Here is a 16,910-nt window from a genome sequence, read left to right as displayed (position 1 = left end):
ATACCTTCCACATACCTTGCCCATCTAGTCTGTCATAAGTTTTCTCCAAGTCCATGAAGGCAGCATACACTTTCTTTCCCTTCTCTAGATACTTCTCCACTAAACATCTTAGAACAAATATCTGATCTACACACCCTTTTCCCTTCCTAAATCCCCCTTGTTCTTCTCCAACTAGCTCCTCCGTCATATGCCTAACCCTATTAATGAGTAATCTACCATATATTTTACCAGTCACACTAAGACGGCAAATACCCCTATGGTTACCACATACTTCTCTCTCCCCTTTTCCTTTGTAAAGGAACAATTATACCTGATTTCCAGTCCTCTGGAACCCTTCCCTCTTCCCAAGCCAATCTACACAACTTCCATATCCACTCCACAACAATCTCACCCCCATACCTCAGCATTTCACCACACACTCTATCAATTCCTGGGGCCTTTCCCAACTTGATTTTGGGGGGAGGGTAGTCAAATGGTGGGTGACAGAGCGACTTGGAGGTGTTTTGTCTGCGTCCACCCTGTGCGGGATTAGGGCATCGGGCTATAGATAGATAGATAGATAGATCTTCTTCATTGCTTCCACTACTTCCGCCCTATTGATCTCTTCCTCCCTCCTCTCATCTCTTCTTCTCCCAGCCATTCCCCAAACACTTATACTCACATTGCTCTCACTCTCTACATTCAACAAATCCTCAAAGTGCTCCTTGCATCTCCTGAATTTCTCTCTCTTCTCCACCAAAAATCTATTATTCCCATATATCACTCCCCTACTATATCCCCTTTCACACTGTCTTACTTTCTTTACCTCCTTCCAAAACAATTTCTTCCTCTCCCTCCATTTCACACTCAGATTAATAGAGATACTCCATCAACATTCTCTTCTCTAAGGTTTACACACTTCTGGAGCCATGTCATCCACTTAACAAAGCACTCCAAGTACTCAGAAACAGGTATACTCTTCAGTTTTGAATTTATCCTCCTGGCAAGGTCCTGTTCCCTTCGAAAATGGATCCCAGCAAGTTTTCCAGACAACGTAAGGAATAGCCAAAAATCACAAGGTGCCAGAGCAGGATGGCACCGTGTGAGGCTGGTCACTCTCATCTTAAATGTCAGGACCAACTTCCCTAGCCCTGGGCTCCTACACTCCTATATATATACATACATATATATATATATATATATATATATATCCATCCATCATCCAATCCTACATTGCCCCATGAGGAGTGTAGGAGCCTGGGGCTAGGCAGTTGGTCCTGACATTTAAGATGAGAGTGACCAACCTCACTCACCCCTGAGTGGCATTACATGAGCAAAAAACCCCAACCACCCCTTGGATATAAACTTTCAACGGCTCAATCTGATTGGAGTGCAATAATTACCCATTAAACCACGAGGCGCCAATATTTGGTTATATGGTTACCACCCAGGGTAGTAAATGGTTTCCTGGTGTACAGGAAACCATTTGGCTTGTCACTCAGTGTAGAGTCACCCACAAACAGAAGAAAGAGGAAAGAATGAAGGAAAGAAAGACTGAAGAGGGAGTATAAAGTCACCTGTAGGCAGAAGGACAAGGAAAGAATGAAGAAAAGAAAGACAGAAGAGGATGGAAGGAAAGAAGGATGGAGGAGAGGAAAGGGCAGACACCCGACAGCAGCACTACATCGAGTGAGTGGATGGTGAGCGCCCCCACCTACCACAAATATAGTAATCCCTCCAATATCCGATGTAATAGAGCCAAAGGCATGTCCGGATAGTGGTCCTGTCCGGATATTGGGCCCCAGCCTCCTAGACTTGTACTTATGGACCTTAACTCAGAAAAACATCTATACAACTCCCTCTGGACATGCATTGCACCTATTTAAGACCCAAATCACACCAATAAGGGACATAAAAGACTGAAATAAATCCAAAAGAACCATAAAATGAGGTTTTAGAGGTGAGTTTATACAATATTAAACATTCTGGGTACTTACAACAAGTCCCTGGCTCCTGGACTGGTAGTTATGGACCCTAACCTAGCCTAACTCAGAAAAACACCTCCCTACTGCACATGCATAGCACCTAAGACACTATTCACACCAATAAGGGACATAAAAGAGTGAAATGAGGTGTTAGAGGTAAGTATGGAAAATACAGTACAATATGAGACATTCTGGGTATTTACAGCAAGTTCCTGGCCATCTCGATGAATAACCTGCCTCCTCTCAGACTCTGACAGTAAGAAGGAGTTCCTGAAGCACTTGCAGTACACTGTTCATGATGTCTTGCACTGAACTTAGTAATTTGGACTCAGAATTCCATTCTCTTAACACTGCGTACTCTGGTCTTACTTGCACTCCATTGTACCTTAATGAAATAAGTGTTCCACTCTGTACTTAAAGTCTTTCCACTCATAAAACCATTTTCTAAACATAACACACTCTAGTTAATTTACGTTACATTGAAAGTCAATTAAATCTTTGTCTTTTCACTCAGAACTCAAAGTCCTTAACACTATGCACTGTTTTTTTCACTGCACAACACTGTAAATTCCCATGTGATCTAGTGGAGAAGTTCTAGGCATCTAATCACTGTCAGAGTCTGAGAGTAGCTCATGCAGGTGACCTAGGGGTGCATCGCTGGGTTGTGGTGATGGCGTACCCACTGCAGACGACTCTGAAGAGAGGCGCAAACTCACGTCGAGTGGTGATTCCACAGTGCCTGATGTGCTGGGCTGTGGCTTGGAGCATGAGGGCCTGTCTTGAGGAGGCAATGGAGTGGAGCCAGGGCTGGGCACAGCAGGGGTCACGGGCCTGAAAAAGCTGTCAATGGTTGATTGATGCAAGGAACGACGATTTTGACGATTAATGATGCGCTGCCTGAAAGCGCGCACTTTCTCCACAAGTCCCATGGGCCCTATCTCCCTGTCGCAGTCCGGGTGCTCCAGGTAGTCCAGAACGAACTCTAGGTGTTCCGGAGTGCACTCAGCTTGGGGATGGCTGAAGTAGTGTCCCGTTGAGAGGAGTCCGCATCATCGTCGCCGTCCTCGTTGGAATCTTCAAGCTGCGTACTGACACCTGCAAATGAAGATGCGATCTCGATATCAGACAATGTCTGATACCCAGGATCGCCCTCGTCATCATCCAACCACTCACGCACTTCGTCCACATCAACATCGTCCCAATGCGCACATAGACGTGCATGGAAGTCATCCACGTCAAAACCTAGGAAATCGTGCTCCACATCCGTTCCAAGAAGCAGATGAGACCAACCATTTTCTAGTCGTCACAGGGATTTCCTTCCATGCACTGGCCCAGTTGTAGATGGCAGACTTGATGTTGTAGCGGTGAAGGTTTTCCAAAGTCCACTGGTCTCGCGTGTCCCATCCCCCCCTGCGCTCATCCTCGTCCTCGAGAACAACCATCACCTCGTCCAGGAACTTCCGTCGGTACAGCCTCTTCGTCGCCACGATCACTCCTTGGTCCATTGGTCGGATGAGAGCAGTAGTATTAGGCGGCAGAAACATGCACCTAATGCGCCCATTCTCAGCCACCAACTCCTTGTCGCACGGGTGGGCAGGTGCATTGTCAAGGAGAAGGAGGACCTTTACCTGGTCACGTGGGATTCCCAGTTTCTCAGTCTGGTAATGGATGAACTCCTTGACGAAATGGCGGTGGAACCAGTCTTCCAAGATCTGGGCTGTGAACTATGCCTTCAAGGAATGGTACCAGACGACAGGAAGGACATCCATCACCCCACGAAGACACCGAGGCTGTTTTGCACGGCCAACAATAACGGGCTTGAGCCGGTGCATGCCGTTAGCATTGTCACAACACAAAGCAGATGTCCGTTGCTTGCAGAGCTTGCGGCCAGGTACATGCTTCTCCATCTCCTCGGCTAGAGTGTTCGTAGGCAAAGAGCGATAGAATAAGCCAGTTTCGTCAGCGTTGTAGACTTGACCGAGAGTGAGGCCCTCCCTGTCAATCAAGCCCTTCACCTTGTGCCGAAACTCGTCTATTCCATCCTCGTTGGTGTCTAAAGCTTCGCCATGAGACTTGCGGTTGGTAAGGCCATGTCGTAACTTGAACGCGAAGAGCCAACCTTCGGATGCCTTGAAGTCTAGGGCGTCGTGAAGCCTTGCAAACTTCTCAGCAGCAGCCTTCAGCTCCGTGCCACGCACCATCACACCAGCAGCACATTGCTGTCAATACCAAATCAATGTGAAGCGGTTGACTTCTGCATACTTGGGAGTATACATTGCCTTCCTCTCCACATTGCGTTTGTTTTTCGACGAGAAGTCAACCGTGTACTGTATGAGTTTGTCGCGGGATCTCTTGATATCAAACAAAGTAGATCGGGCCAGGTTGAATTCACGAAGAATGCGTGAGGAAGACCATCCCGCATCCACCTTGTCCAATATCTCCATCTTCTTCTCCAGCCTCAGAACCACTCTCTTCCTCTTCCCAGGTGGTGAGGCCATCATCACACACACGAAGGAGAGGCACGAGAGCAGCAGAAGAGCCTGCAGCAGGTAAGGCACTACCACAAAAGCGAGCACGTGGGCGGCCATGACGACGAGCGTGCACACACAACGAGAGACGGGTGGTAAGTGGGGAGGACGCAGGGGTGCTCTAGCGGACGTCGGCGGAACAAGGCACCAAAACACAGCTGGCCCACGCCACGTGCGCCAACTTCAAATAACGGGCAGGAAAAAGTCGGATTTTTTTTTTCAAATTTTTTGCGGTTTCTGACCCATTTTGGGAATGTTGGATCCCGGGACGAAAATGTCCGGTTATTGGGGATGTCCGGAAATTGGGCATTCCCCTCAGGAGTACTACCCTGTTCGGAACGTGCTACGGCCTCCTTCTATATATATATATATATATATATATATATATATATATATATATATACAGTATGTATACAGATAATCCCTTAATTCACGCGAACTTTTATCATGCGATATCAGTTATCCATGAATTTTTCGTACAATAATTAAATTATAGTAAGTAATCCCTCTAATATCCATATGCCCAATATCCGAACATCCCCACTAACCGGACATAATCCTCCTGGGATCCAATATTCCCAAAATGGGCCAAAAACCGCAAAAAATTCGAAAAAAATCTGACTTTTTTCCCTTCCATAATTTGAAATTCCCGCCTGGCGCCGAACAGCTGTTACACCATGGTCCCTTCACCCCTTCCTTCCTCCCCCTCCCCCCTCCCCTGTCAGGTTGCCATTTGGTATTTTTCATTACCAAGTGTGGGCCAATTTGGTAATAAAATTGCGTTTTGGTAATGAATTAGAATAATGCATTACCAAATGGATTTTTCACATGTATGAGGATACACAGGATGGAGATGGTGGATTGTTTGCTCTTTCTGATTAATCTGCTACCCTACATAGTGTGAAAATAATCAACATGGTGTTAGTTATAAGGAGAGTGATTACATGTATTTCCACTTGTATATATAATTAGTGAAGAATTATGCTAGCTTTACGAATTTGGTAATGAAAAGTTATATTTGACAATGAAAGTTGAGGAGATTGGTAATGTGGCTGTTACGATCTGGCAACTCTGTTACCCCACCAACATCAACAGTCACAGCTTAACTCCGATGGAGAGCAGATACTCATAACAGTGCAAGCCACAGGTGCTTGTTTTTTGTGAATAAACAGTGAATAAACTGCAATACCTTGCCACTAGAACACACAGGAATTTACAGTGTTGTGCAGTGTTAAGAAATTAGAATTTAGAGTGCAGAGGATTAACTGTGGACTGCAAACTGGCGGTTCAAACCAGTCCAGGAGCAAGGGACTTGTAAGTACCCAGAATGTTTAATATTGTATAAACTCACCTCTAAACCCTCATTTTATGTTTCTTTTATATTTATTTCAGTCTTTTATGTCCCTTATTGGTGTGATTTGGGTCTTAACCCCTTAACCGCAGGGCGTCACTTTCGTGACACTTGGGAGCAAGGGATCATACCGCGGGGCGTCGCTTTTGTGATTCTATGTTATTTTGAATTCACCCGGGCTTCCAAGTGGGGGCTTGTATCATCTATCAGTACTGCCAATGTCCAACACTAGTCAGCACTCCTAATCTCATCTGTACTCCCATCCATTGTTGACAATTTAGCCATTTCTCCCCATTCTTGACTCCCCTCCCTACCCCCCCTCCATTACCCTATCCTCTCGCCTGCCCGGCCGTGCTACGCTAAGTAAATCTTCCCTGGAATTTTTCACTGATTTCATCCATTGAAATAAGCCCTATGTCCTATTCTTATACCAAATAATATATACAAGAAAGAAATAAGGTAAGTGAGAGTGCCAAACACCTGGAATTGGCTAATTATCACCTGACAACACCTCACGTGCACTCGTTCACTAATTTTCGCTGTTTTTTTCCCCTTGAAATATGCCCTATAATCTATTTTCGTAATAAATATACATGTAAGGAGGGAAGGGAGAAGCCTAAGTGATATTTACATTCACCTGGAACTACCTAATTTATAATGTATTGTCTAGATTTCCTGCCAATCATATCAGTGCTAAACAAAGATGTTTCAAGATCTAACATTGGTAGCTCTGAATATATATCTCCCAAGTAGGCCTCTAATCTATTTTCGAAATAAATATACATGTAAGGAGGGAAGGGAGAAGCCTAAGTGATATTTACATTCACCTGGAACTACCAAATTTATAATGTATTGTCTAGATTTCCTGCCAATCATATCAGTGCTAGACTTTAGCTGTTTCAAGAAGTAATATTGGTAACTCTGAATAACCCTTAGCAGGCCTCCAGCTGGCCCTCCGTTATCAGGTTACTCTCAACTTCCGAAGCGAGAGTACGTATGTTTCTTCTTGCTGACTTCAAGGCCTTTTTTCACCCCCATGCAAATGGCCCTGTGACCTTTACCCCCTACTAAACCTCGTGTGGAAAGAGGTAAAGGGCTGACAATTGATAAAAGAGTGACTACGATCTTTCTATTGAGTAAAACAGTGCAAGTGGAATTGTAAATAATGTGTAAATAATGTGTAAACAGCAAGTGAAAGTAATGAATGTAAATATACGTGAACAATGGAAAATAGTTTTATAAGTTATTTCAAGTGACAGTGCACAACACAGTGTAAATAAAATAGAAATGTAAATAATGTATATAAAATAGAGAACGTAAATAGAAATGTAAATGAGTAGTATTATAAGAATACGAGTATATACCCTAGGAGTAATGAAAGTGAAAGTTTCACTCTAGCATGTCTGAATGCTATGAGTTATGAGAGTGAAGATGAAAGTGACATTCACTCTCAATGCCAGTATACAGGACAAGAAAGTGAATGCTACGTATTTTACTGAAAGAAATTGAATCCCTACAGTGACAATAAACTAATACTACTGAAGGAAACTTATGAATAAAGACTGTAGATATATATAAGTGTTATATAGTAATAGAAATATAAAGTGTGAGGGGTTTTATGAATAATAAATGACAGACTACTAAGAGCGAACTAGTGCCAGTGCGACGATCAGACGCGCTCGTAATTTCCATTGCTTTCACAGTGTTTTTTTTTTTTAGTATGGATCCCAAACTACTTGAAAATTGTAGAATAGTGTTTATAGTGTTTGTATCTGGCTGTGGTAATCATATTACGGGTTGTCGGGAAGTGTAAAGTGGAGACTTCGTTACCCTACTTCAGAGGTCTCCACAAGTCCTACGGTAACTGACGAAGGCTCAACAATCATTCCAGGAGAAAGCTGAAGGTATGTGCCATAAGCATATGTAATTTTATTATTCTAGGACTAATAACTGATTTTTGGCAAATATTTTTTGAGAGTCTGTCGGAGCCCAAATAACCCCGCGGCACACGCAAGTCATTGGTAAACAAGCCCGCGGTGTAGGGGTTAAATAGGTGCAATGCATGTCCAGAGGGAGTTGTATAGGTGTTTTTCAGAGTTAGGGTCCATAAGTACAAGTCCATAAGCTGGGGCCCAATATCCGGACAGGACCACTATCCGGACCTGCCTATGGCTCTATTACGTCGGATATTGGAGGGATTACTGTATTCAAATAAATAATTTTAATACATGAGACAAATAAATAAAATATAAACATACCTAACAGCTGCCCTTGTGCATACATATGTGTGTGTGTGTGTGTGTGTGTGTGGAAGGTCGGTCTACCACGCACCACACAGTCAGTTTGAATCCGACAGTCGAACCATGCATGACTCATGAGTCGTTATTTGTTGCTTATTTTTCTGTCTTCCAATGATTGCGTGCCTTGTTTCCCAACATGGGGCCTAAGCATAGTGCTAGTGATGCATGTGGTAACACACCAAAATGGACTCGTAAAGTGATGTTGATGACAGAGAAAGTTAAATTGTTGGGCAAACTTAGGGAAGGAATGTCGGTGACAATTCGCCGTCAGGACGATTCCCCGTTATTTATTTACGTAACAGTTGATTTAGCAAGTACAGTACACTAGTTTTTTACTTATATGAGTTATAAAATCCCTCTGAAAATTAGTTATTAAAGTATTAATTATTTAATAATAAGTATGTTTATAGAATGACGGGGGTTTTTTACTTATATGAGTTATAAAATCCCCCTGAAAATTAGTTATTAAAGTATTAATTATTTAATAATAAGTAAGTTTATAGAATGACGGGGAATCGTCCAGGGTGCGAATTGTCCTGATGGGAAATCGTCCATGTTTAAACGATGAATCGACTTGACGGTGAAGTCTCGGAATCGTATGTTTGGGGTGAATGAGTCAACTGTTCGTACAATTAAGAAGGCAGAACATAGCATACGGGAGGCAGTGAGAGCTAGTGCATCAGACTGTGCTAAAGTGTCTCCACCTATGCCTGTGAACTGTCTTGGAACCGTATGTTTGGAGTGAATGAGTCAACTGTTCGTACAATAAAGAAGGCAGAGAATGTAGCATATGGGAGGCAGTGAGAGCTAGTGCACCAGACTGAGTTTCTCCACCTGCGCCTGTGCTTGTCAGCTTTCAGTGGTAAACTTCTTACATTTTTGTTGTTTTTCATACTTTATGCTAGTTTAGTAGGTGTATGTAGTGCATAAACAGTATTATTCAGATGTAATACAGTTAATACACATGCGTAATTATGTGCGCACATGGGCAGAACGTATATGCGAATTTACCACATACACGAAGGGTCTGGGAACATAACCCTCGCGTGAATTGAGGGTTTACCTGTATGTATATATATATATATATATATATATATATATATATATATGTGAGTGATCGTGGCAACAAAGCGGGAAGTTCCTGGACGAGGTGATGGTTGTTCTCGAGGACGAGGACGAGCACAGGGAAGGACGTGGGCGACGTTGTTGATGTGGACGATGTTCGTGAATGGTTGGACGACGACGAGGGCGATCCTGGGTATCAGAGACTACCTGGAACACCCGGACTGCGACAGGGAGATGGGGCCCTTGGGACTCGTGGAGGAAGTGCGTGCTTTCAGGCAGCGCATCGCGTCAGTCAACGATTGACAGTTTCTCCACTAGACCACACGGGAATTTTGAGTGTTGTGCAGTGAAAAATGTGCAACACTAAATTTAAATGGAACATTATTTGGACTAAAGTGAACACTGTGAAGAGAACGGACTTCTGTGTGTTATTGACTAAGTTCAGTGCAAGACTTCAGGAAGAGTGTACTGCAAGTGCTTCAGGAAATCGTTCTTACTGCAGAGTCCGAGAGGAGGCGGTTATTCATTGAGGTGGCCAGGGACTTGCTGTAAGATAGATAGAATGTATATACTATACTTTTTTCCATATATACTTAAATGTTTCATATACTTTATATACTATACTTCCATAAGTACCAGAATATATATTAATATATGAATATACTTATAAACCCTCATATATATATATATTTGCATATATTTACAGTCATATATGTGCCTTATTGATATATTTGGGTGTATAAATAAGTGCTATGGGACCTACCAATGGCTCTATTACGTTGGATATTGGAGTGATTACTGTATATATATATATATATATATATATATACATATATATAATGTAAAGCTTCACTATAATGTACCCCAGTGTAGGGTATACTGTAACAAATAAAAATCTTACCTTTTGCTTTTTTGTATTTTGCAATTTCATCATTGATGTGGCTGGTGGGGAAAGGGCAGAGGCTCTCCAGTCTGATGATGGCAGTGTCAGTGATTCCTCGTGACTGCCTTTCACTCACTAATGTGTAATAATGCTTTCCAGTCACAAATATCACCTTCTTCACTTTCTCAGGTGGTATGTTATCTCCTAGAAAAAGAGCATAATAAAAAAAAATTTGTTAACAATTTAATGACACTCAGCTTTCAAATACAACAGTATTAAAAAAAGGCTTTTGCAAAACCAACAGCATGCCCTTATCATACAAAAATTTTTTCAAGACGCTTACAAGTTACAACACCATGCAAACATTAGAAGTAATGACCAGAAGGAACCACCCCAGACTACTCTGAGCTGAGAGTGGGTGCAATGTTACTTGCCTCCTTTCATAATGGCTAACAAAGCATGAAGATATACTGTACAAAGCTTGTCAATGATTCATCAGCTTTCTGAAAAGATCCCACTTCCTTGGCTACCTCCAAAACTGACCTACTGAACATGAAAAATGGCTTTTAGGGTTTGGAGAATGCTGTTACATACATATATAAAAGTACTGCAAAAAAGTAATACACAGATATCTAGTACACATTACTTAAAAAATAATAAACTGAAAATAGGTGTGCACAGCAAAGACAAAGACCTACTACTTGAAGAAGAGTCAGTTGTGGCTGATCTCGCACGTCTGGACATGATCAGCTGAAGGCTAATTTGTAAAGGCCAGAGGCAGACTTGAGTGATACATACAGTACAAAGGAGAAGGAGGGGGGAGGAGGATACAACTGCCTTAACTCTGATTGGAAGAGCTTTCAAAAGATAAACTGCGCTGTCCATCATAACCTGGAATATAATCTCGGATTCCTTATTCTCAGTCAAAATATGAACCATGACAGCTCTGAACATTTTTTGTATCCAAGATTTCTCCTGATTATATTAAAATAATGAGTCTATCTATCTATCTATCTATTGCCAGACGCCTCAATCCCGTTTGGGGTGGCCACAAACAAATCGCCTCCAAGTCGCCCTGTCCCCCGCCATTTCACTGCCCTGCTCCCAACTCACACCCCCCTCTCTCATATACCTCTCCACCCCATCCCTCCATCTCATCCTCGGCCTCCCCCTCCCTCTTCCCCCCTCCACCTCACTCACATACACTCTCTTCGTCAGTCTTTCACCCTCCATCCTCTCCACATGGCCAAACCACCTCAGTGTGTTCCTCATAACGCTCCCTATCACATCCACATCAACACCACAACGTTCCTTTATAACCTCATTCGTCAGCCTATCTCTCCATGTGACTCCACAGGCTCCTCTTAAATAACTCATTTCCACTGCTCTCACTCTTGACTTGTGTCCTTCCAACAACGTCCAAGCTTCACTTCCGTACGTTAGAGTTGGTATCACAATACTGTCATGTAGTAACTTTTTCACATCCATGCTCACTTCCCTGTTTCTTATCACTAGTAAAAAAAATAAAAATAATAATAATGAGAAAAAAAATATCTATCTACCTATAATCTGACTCCTTAATCCGGAAAGGGATGACCATAAATAAAATTGCCTTCATATTAACCTGTCCTCCACCACCAGGTAGCCCTTCCTCTATCTCATGCCATTCTCATTCACACATGCTTTCCACTATGTCCCTTCCCTTCATTCTCTGTTTCCTTCTCTCCCTCCACCTCATTCACATTCTCCTTGTCAATCTCTCACTCTCCATTCATTCAACATAGCCAAACCACTGAAGAGCACTCCCTCCAGCACTTTTCAGGATATCCACATCAATGTCACAACACCCCTGAATTTCCTTATTTTTCTATCTGTCTTCCCATGCAACTCCAAATGCTCCTCTCATAACTCATTTCCACTCCTCTCACTCTTGACTGGTATTCTTCCTGCAAAATCCAAGGTTCACTTCCATATGTTAGAGTGGATTTCACAGTAATGCTATGCAATGACTACCCTAACACTCAACTCTTTATTCCTTGTCACAAAATGTAAGTAAGACAATTTACAGTCATATTTGCACTTACCAATAACTGGAATGAAATGTGTTCCTGGTCCCATCTCATCCAGACCTGATGTGGCAGCTGGCAGGCGAAGGAGAATCTTAGGTCCAACAATTATAAGTGGCTTTCGATAATTCCTCAAAACCTGTTAAAACAGAAATGTTTACCTGATGCAGCGTGAAATATTTACTGCTTCTGGCATCCTTCCCCAACCCTTCTCTTCCAACTTTTGGACAATAACCTGTATGAGCATTAGAATCCCATGTACAATATACCCTCACCACTGGATTGTTAATAACAACATACAGTAGTGTACTGTATAAGTAGGCCCAGTCATGTTGTGGCAACGTAAAAAAATAATAATAAAAAAATAAAAAATAAACACTAAAATTGGCATGATTTTGATCAGCTGGAGCATACAGGCACCTCCCAGTTGTCACTCCTGTCGATGTTTGAGCACCAATGCGAGTGGTTCTATCTCTGCCTCATGTAGTTTTTAGTTATCTTGCAATGCCCTCTTTTATTTTGGCTCCTGTCACCAAGCATACTAATTATTCAGTGAATGTTGGGAAAGATAATTTCATTAATCTTCTTTATTCTATCTATCTATCTATCTATCTATAGCCCGACGCCCTAATCCCGCAAAGGGTGGCCGTAGACAAAACGCCTCCAAGTCACTCTGTCACCCACCATTTGACTACCCTCCCCCCAACTCACACCCCCCTCCCTCATATACCTCTCAACTCAATCCCTCCACCTCATCCTCGGTCTACCCCTCCCTCTCCCTCCCTCCACCTCACCTACATACACCCTCTTAGTCAGTCTTTCATTCTCCATTCTCTCCACATGTCCAAACCACCTCAGTGTATTTCTCCTAATCTTCTCAACCACATCCACATCTACCCCACAACGTTCCTTCACTTCTTCATTCATCAACCTGTCCCTCCACGTCACTCCACATGCTCCTCTCAAGTAACTCATTTCCACTGCTCTCACTCTTGACTTGTTCCCCTCTTGCAAGGTCCACGCCTCGCTTCCATACGTCAGGGTAGGGATCACAATACCATCATGCAGTGACTTCTTAACTTCCATACTCACCTCCCTATTTCTCATCACTGCTTTCAGTGTACCAACAACCTTCCTTCCCTGCTGTACCCTTTCACGTACTTCATCCCCCAAAGTTCCATCCTTACTCATCACACTGCCCAAGTACTTGAATGCACTCACATTCTCCATATCCTCACCATCCAACCTCACTGCACACTCTGTGACTTCATTCCTCTCAAACACCATAACTTTACTTTTGTTTACATTAACTTTCAGCTTCCTCCTCCTACACACTGTCCCAAATTCATTCACCAAACCTTGCAACTCCCATTCATCTTCACTCAACAATACTGTATCATCAGCAAACAGCAACACAGGAAGCTTCCAAATCTCACCCTCATTCATTAGGGCCAACCCCACATCCACTGCCCTACCTTGCACCTCCTTTACAACCCCATCCATATATATATTAAACAGCCATGGAGACATCACACACCCCTGTTTCAGTCCCACGTTGAGATCAAAGAACTCACTCAGCTCACCATCCACTCGCACCGTAGCCCTAGCCCCCTTGTACATACTCTTCACAGCACTCAACAATTTCCCTTCCACTCCATATATTCTTAATACCTTCCACATACCTTGCCATCTATTCTGTCATAAGCTTTCTCCAAGTCCATGAAGGCAGCATACACTTTCCTTCCCTTCTCTAGATACTTCTCCACTAAACATCTTAGAACAAATATCTGATCTACACACCCTTTTCCCTTCCTAAATCCCCCTTGTTCTTCTCCAACTAGCTCCTCTGTCATATGCCTAACCCTATCAATGAGTATTCTACCATATATTTTACCAGTCACACTAAGAAGGCAAATACCCCTATGGTTACCACATACTTCTCTCTCCCCTTTTCCTTTGTAAAGAAGAACAATTATACCTGATTTCCAGTCCTCTGGAACCCTTCCCTCTTCCCAAGCCAATCTACACAACTTCCATATCCACTCCACAACAATCTCACCCCCATACCTAAGCATTTCACCACACACTCTATCAATTCCTGAGGCCTTTCCCAGCTTAATCTTCTTCATCGCTTCCACTACTTCTGCCCTACTGATCTCTCTCTCCCTCCTCTCATCTCTTCTTCTCCCAGCCATTCCCCAACCACTTATACTCACACTGCTCTCACTCTCTACATTCAAAAAATCCTCAAAGTGCTCCTTCCATCTCCTCAATTTCTCTCTCTTCTCCACCAACAATCTATTATTCCTATCTTTCACTCCCCTATTATTTCCCCCTTCACACTGCCTTACGTTCTTTACCTCCTTCCAAAACAATTTCTTACTCTCCCTCCATTTCACACTCAGATTCCTCCCAAACTCTTAATCCATCCTATTTATAAACTGAGGCTGTGCTGTACTTCCCAAAGGATATTAGGGGTGGATATCACTGGATGTCAAATTCAGTTATTTCCATATGTTGTATACTGTATCTGATTGTGGTTGGTGGGGGCACTCACCATCCAGTCACTCGATGTAGTGCTGCTCTCGGGTGTCTGCCCTTTCCTCTCCTCCATCCTTCTTTCCTTCCATCCTCTTCTGTCTTTCTTTCCCTCATTCTTTCCTCATCCTTCTGCCTAAGGGTGACTTTACACTCCCTCTTCTGTCTTTCCTTCATTCTTTCCTCTTCCTTCTGCCTGTGGGTGACTACACTAAGTGACAGGCCAAATGGTTTCCTGTACACCAGGAAACCATTTACTTCACTGGGTGGTAACCATATAACCAAATTTTAGCACCTGGTGGTTTAGTGGGTAATTAGAACCAGAGAAGGTTTATATCCAAGGGATGGTTGGGGTTTATTGCTAACGTAATGTCACTCAGGGATGAGTGAGGCTGGTCATTGTCATCTTAAATGTCAGGGCCAACTTGCCTAGCCCCAGGCTCCTACACTCCTCATATGGCAACGTAGGATTGGATGATGATGATGATGATGATGATGATGATTATGATGAACATCTGATCACAAACCCTGTCAACTGTGATGAAAAAACAGAATGACCAAATCTGACTGCAGCCTAATACCCCTACACAACATGCCTGACTTTGCTACATTCTGAACTGCATTAGCCAATGAAACTTCTTTCACGGTCTGTTTTTGTGGCAGCTTACCTATCCATTGTGACTTACCAAATAAAAATAATGGAACATGAAATGATCACCACATGACTGCTAATTACATCTAGTGTTGGTATACTACCATAATATACTATAATGTAGTGTTAGTATAATACTTCAATGTGGAGCCTGGGGGGGGAGGTTAGCTTAACAATGGATGAGCTGTGAGTATGGATGGGACTGGAGAGTACTGGTTCTGTGATGAGGAGGGGTAGACAGAGATGATTTTGACATGTGGAGAGGATGGGGGATGAAAACTGAGTACAGAAAGTGAGTACAGTAGTGTGAACACAATGGAGGTAAGGTTGTAAGAGGTACACCAAAAAAAGGACCTAGGACAAGGTCAGAGTGTGACCTCAGGGATAAAGGACTGAATAAGGAGGCTGCCGGAGATCGAGCAGCATGGAAACCTGCCACTAGGTGGCCAAAGCCAATGCATACAAACATGTCGGAAGGAAACAAAATAAAATCTAACGAATAATTTCCGAGCCCTCCTTGACCTGTGTTTTGCTTTGTTCAACTACACTTCAGTATCAGCTAAGTTCTATTACACATCACTTGAGTAATGTAACCTTGTTAATGAGCCTTGGTCAACACTGTGATTTATTTTAAAGTTTCCAATACATTTACAGACTTCATGAAAATGGCTTTACAGGTACCATTAAAATTTATACAATAGTACATTTGTGCTGGGAGGGGTTGGTGATAGCCAATACCCTCTTCAGGCATAAAATGATCCACATGTATACATGGCGAGTGATGAGAAGGGCGGGTGGTGAACTGAATGAAAGGAAGGCAATGATTGATTATGTGTGTGTGGATGAAAGGATGCGAAGATTTGTAATGGATGCATGAGCTTATAGAGGTTGGGGGAGTGGACTTTCTGACCACTACTTGGTGGTGGCCAGAATTAGGATTCAAGTAAGATGGAGGAACAGAAGAAGGGAAAGACGAGAGGAAGGAGTAGTTGCAAGGAGAGTGGAAAGGTTACAAGAGGATGAGAAAAAGGCAGAGTATAAGAGAGAAGTGGAGGAATGATTGGGCAAATATGAATTGGAGCAGATGGGAGACGTGGAAGGTGTATGTAGGATATTTACAGAAGAAATATGTGCAGCATGTGATGTGGTGTGTGGAAGGAAGAGAAGACAGAGGGGTGCAAGGAACAGCGTGGTGGACTGAAGAGGTGAGACAGGCTGTGACACAAAAGAAGAAAGCATACAATGAATGGATGAGAAATAGGGGCGTGGAAGAAGTTGAGAGGCGGAAGAGAGAGTTATATGCAGAAAGAAAGAGAGAGATGAAAAGATTAGTAAGAGAGAGTAAGAAGAGAGTGGATGAGGAATTTGGAAGGAATTTGAGAGTAAAGTGGAGGGACTGTAAGAAAATGTTCTGGAAAGAGGTGAAAAGAGTAAGACAGGGTGGAAGTGAAGTTAGCAGGGGAGTGAAAGATAAAAATGGTAGATTACTAGTGGAGAAGGGAGAAAAAGTGAGCAGATGGAGAGAACACTTTAAGGAATTGTTGAACATAGAGGATGGAAGTA

General features: G+C 42.8%; 1 protein-coding gene across 1 annotated transcript in view; it reads right to left on the bottom strand.

The window, feature by feature from the left end:
* Positions 1-16,910, bottom strand: part of LOC145398628 (2-oxoadipate dehydrogenase complex component E1) — a 148,455-nt gene that overhangs the window by 22,398 nt on the left and 109,147 nt on the right. Inside the window, exons 16-17 of the mRNA XM_080271438.1 lie at positions 12,176-12,296; positions 10,110-10,295 (exon numbers count right to left, since the gene is read on the bottom strand). Coding sequence (XP_080127564.1) covers positions 10,110-10,295; positions 12,176-12,296 — 307 coding nt within the window. The remainder of the gene's footprint in view (positions 1-10,109; positions 10,296-12,175; positions 12,297-16,910) is intronic.

This window comes from Coenobita brevimanus, chromosome 46 (assembly GCF_032717465.1).
Source record: "Coenobita brevimanus isolate Jiangsu-jjx chromosome 46, ASM3271746v2, whole genome shotgun sequence".
In the NCBI taxonomy this organism is placed as follows: Eukaryota; Metazoa; Arthropoda; class Malacostraca; order Decapoda; family Coenobitidae; genus Coenobita; species Coenobita brevimanus.
The sequence above is the reverse complement of the archived record's forward strand: the minus strand, read 5'-3'. Positions and strand labels throughout refer to the sequence as shown.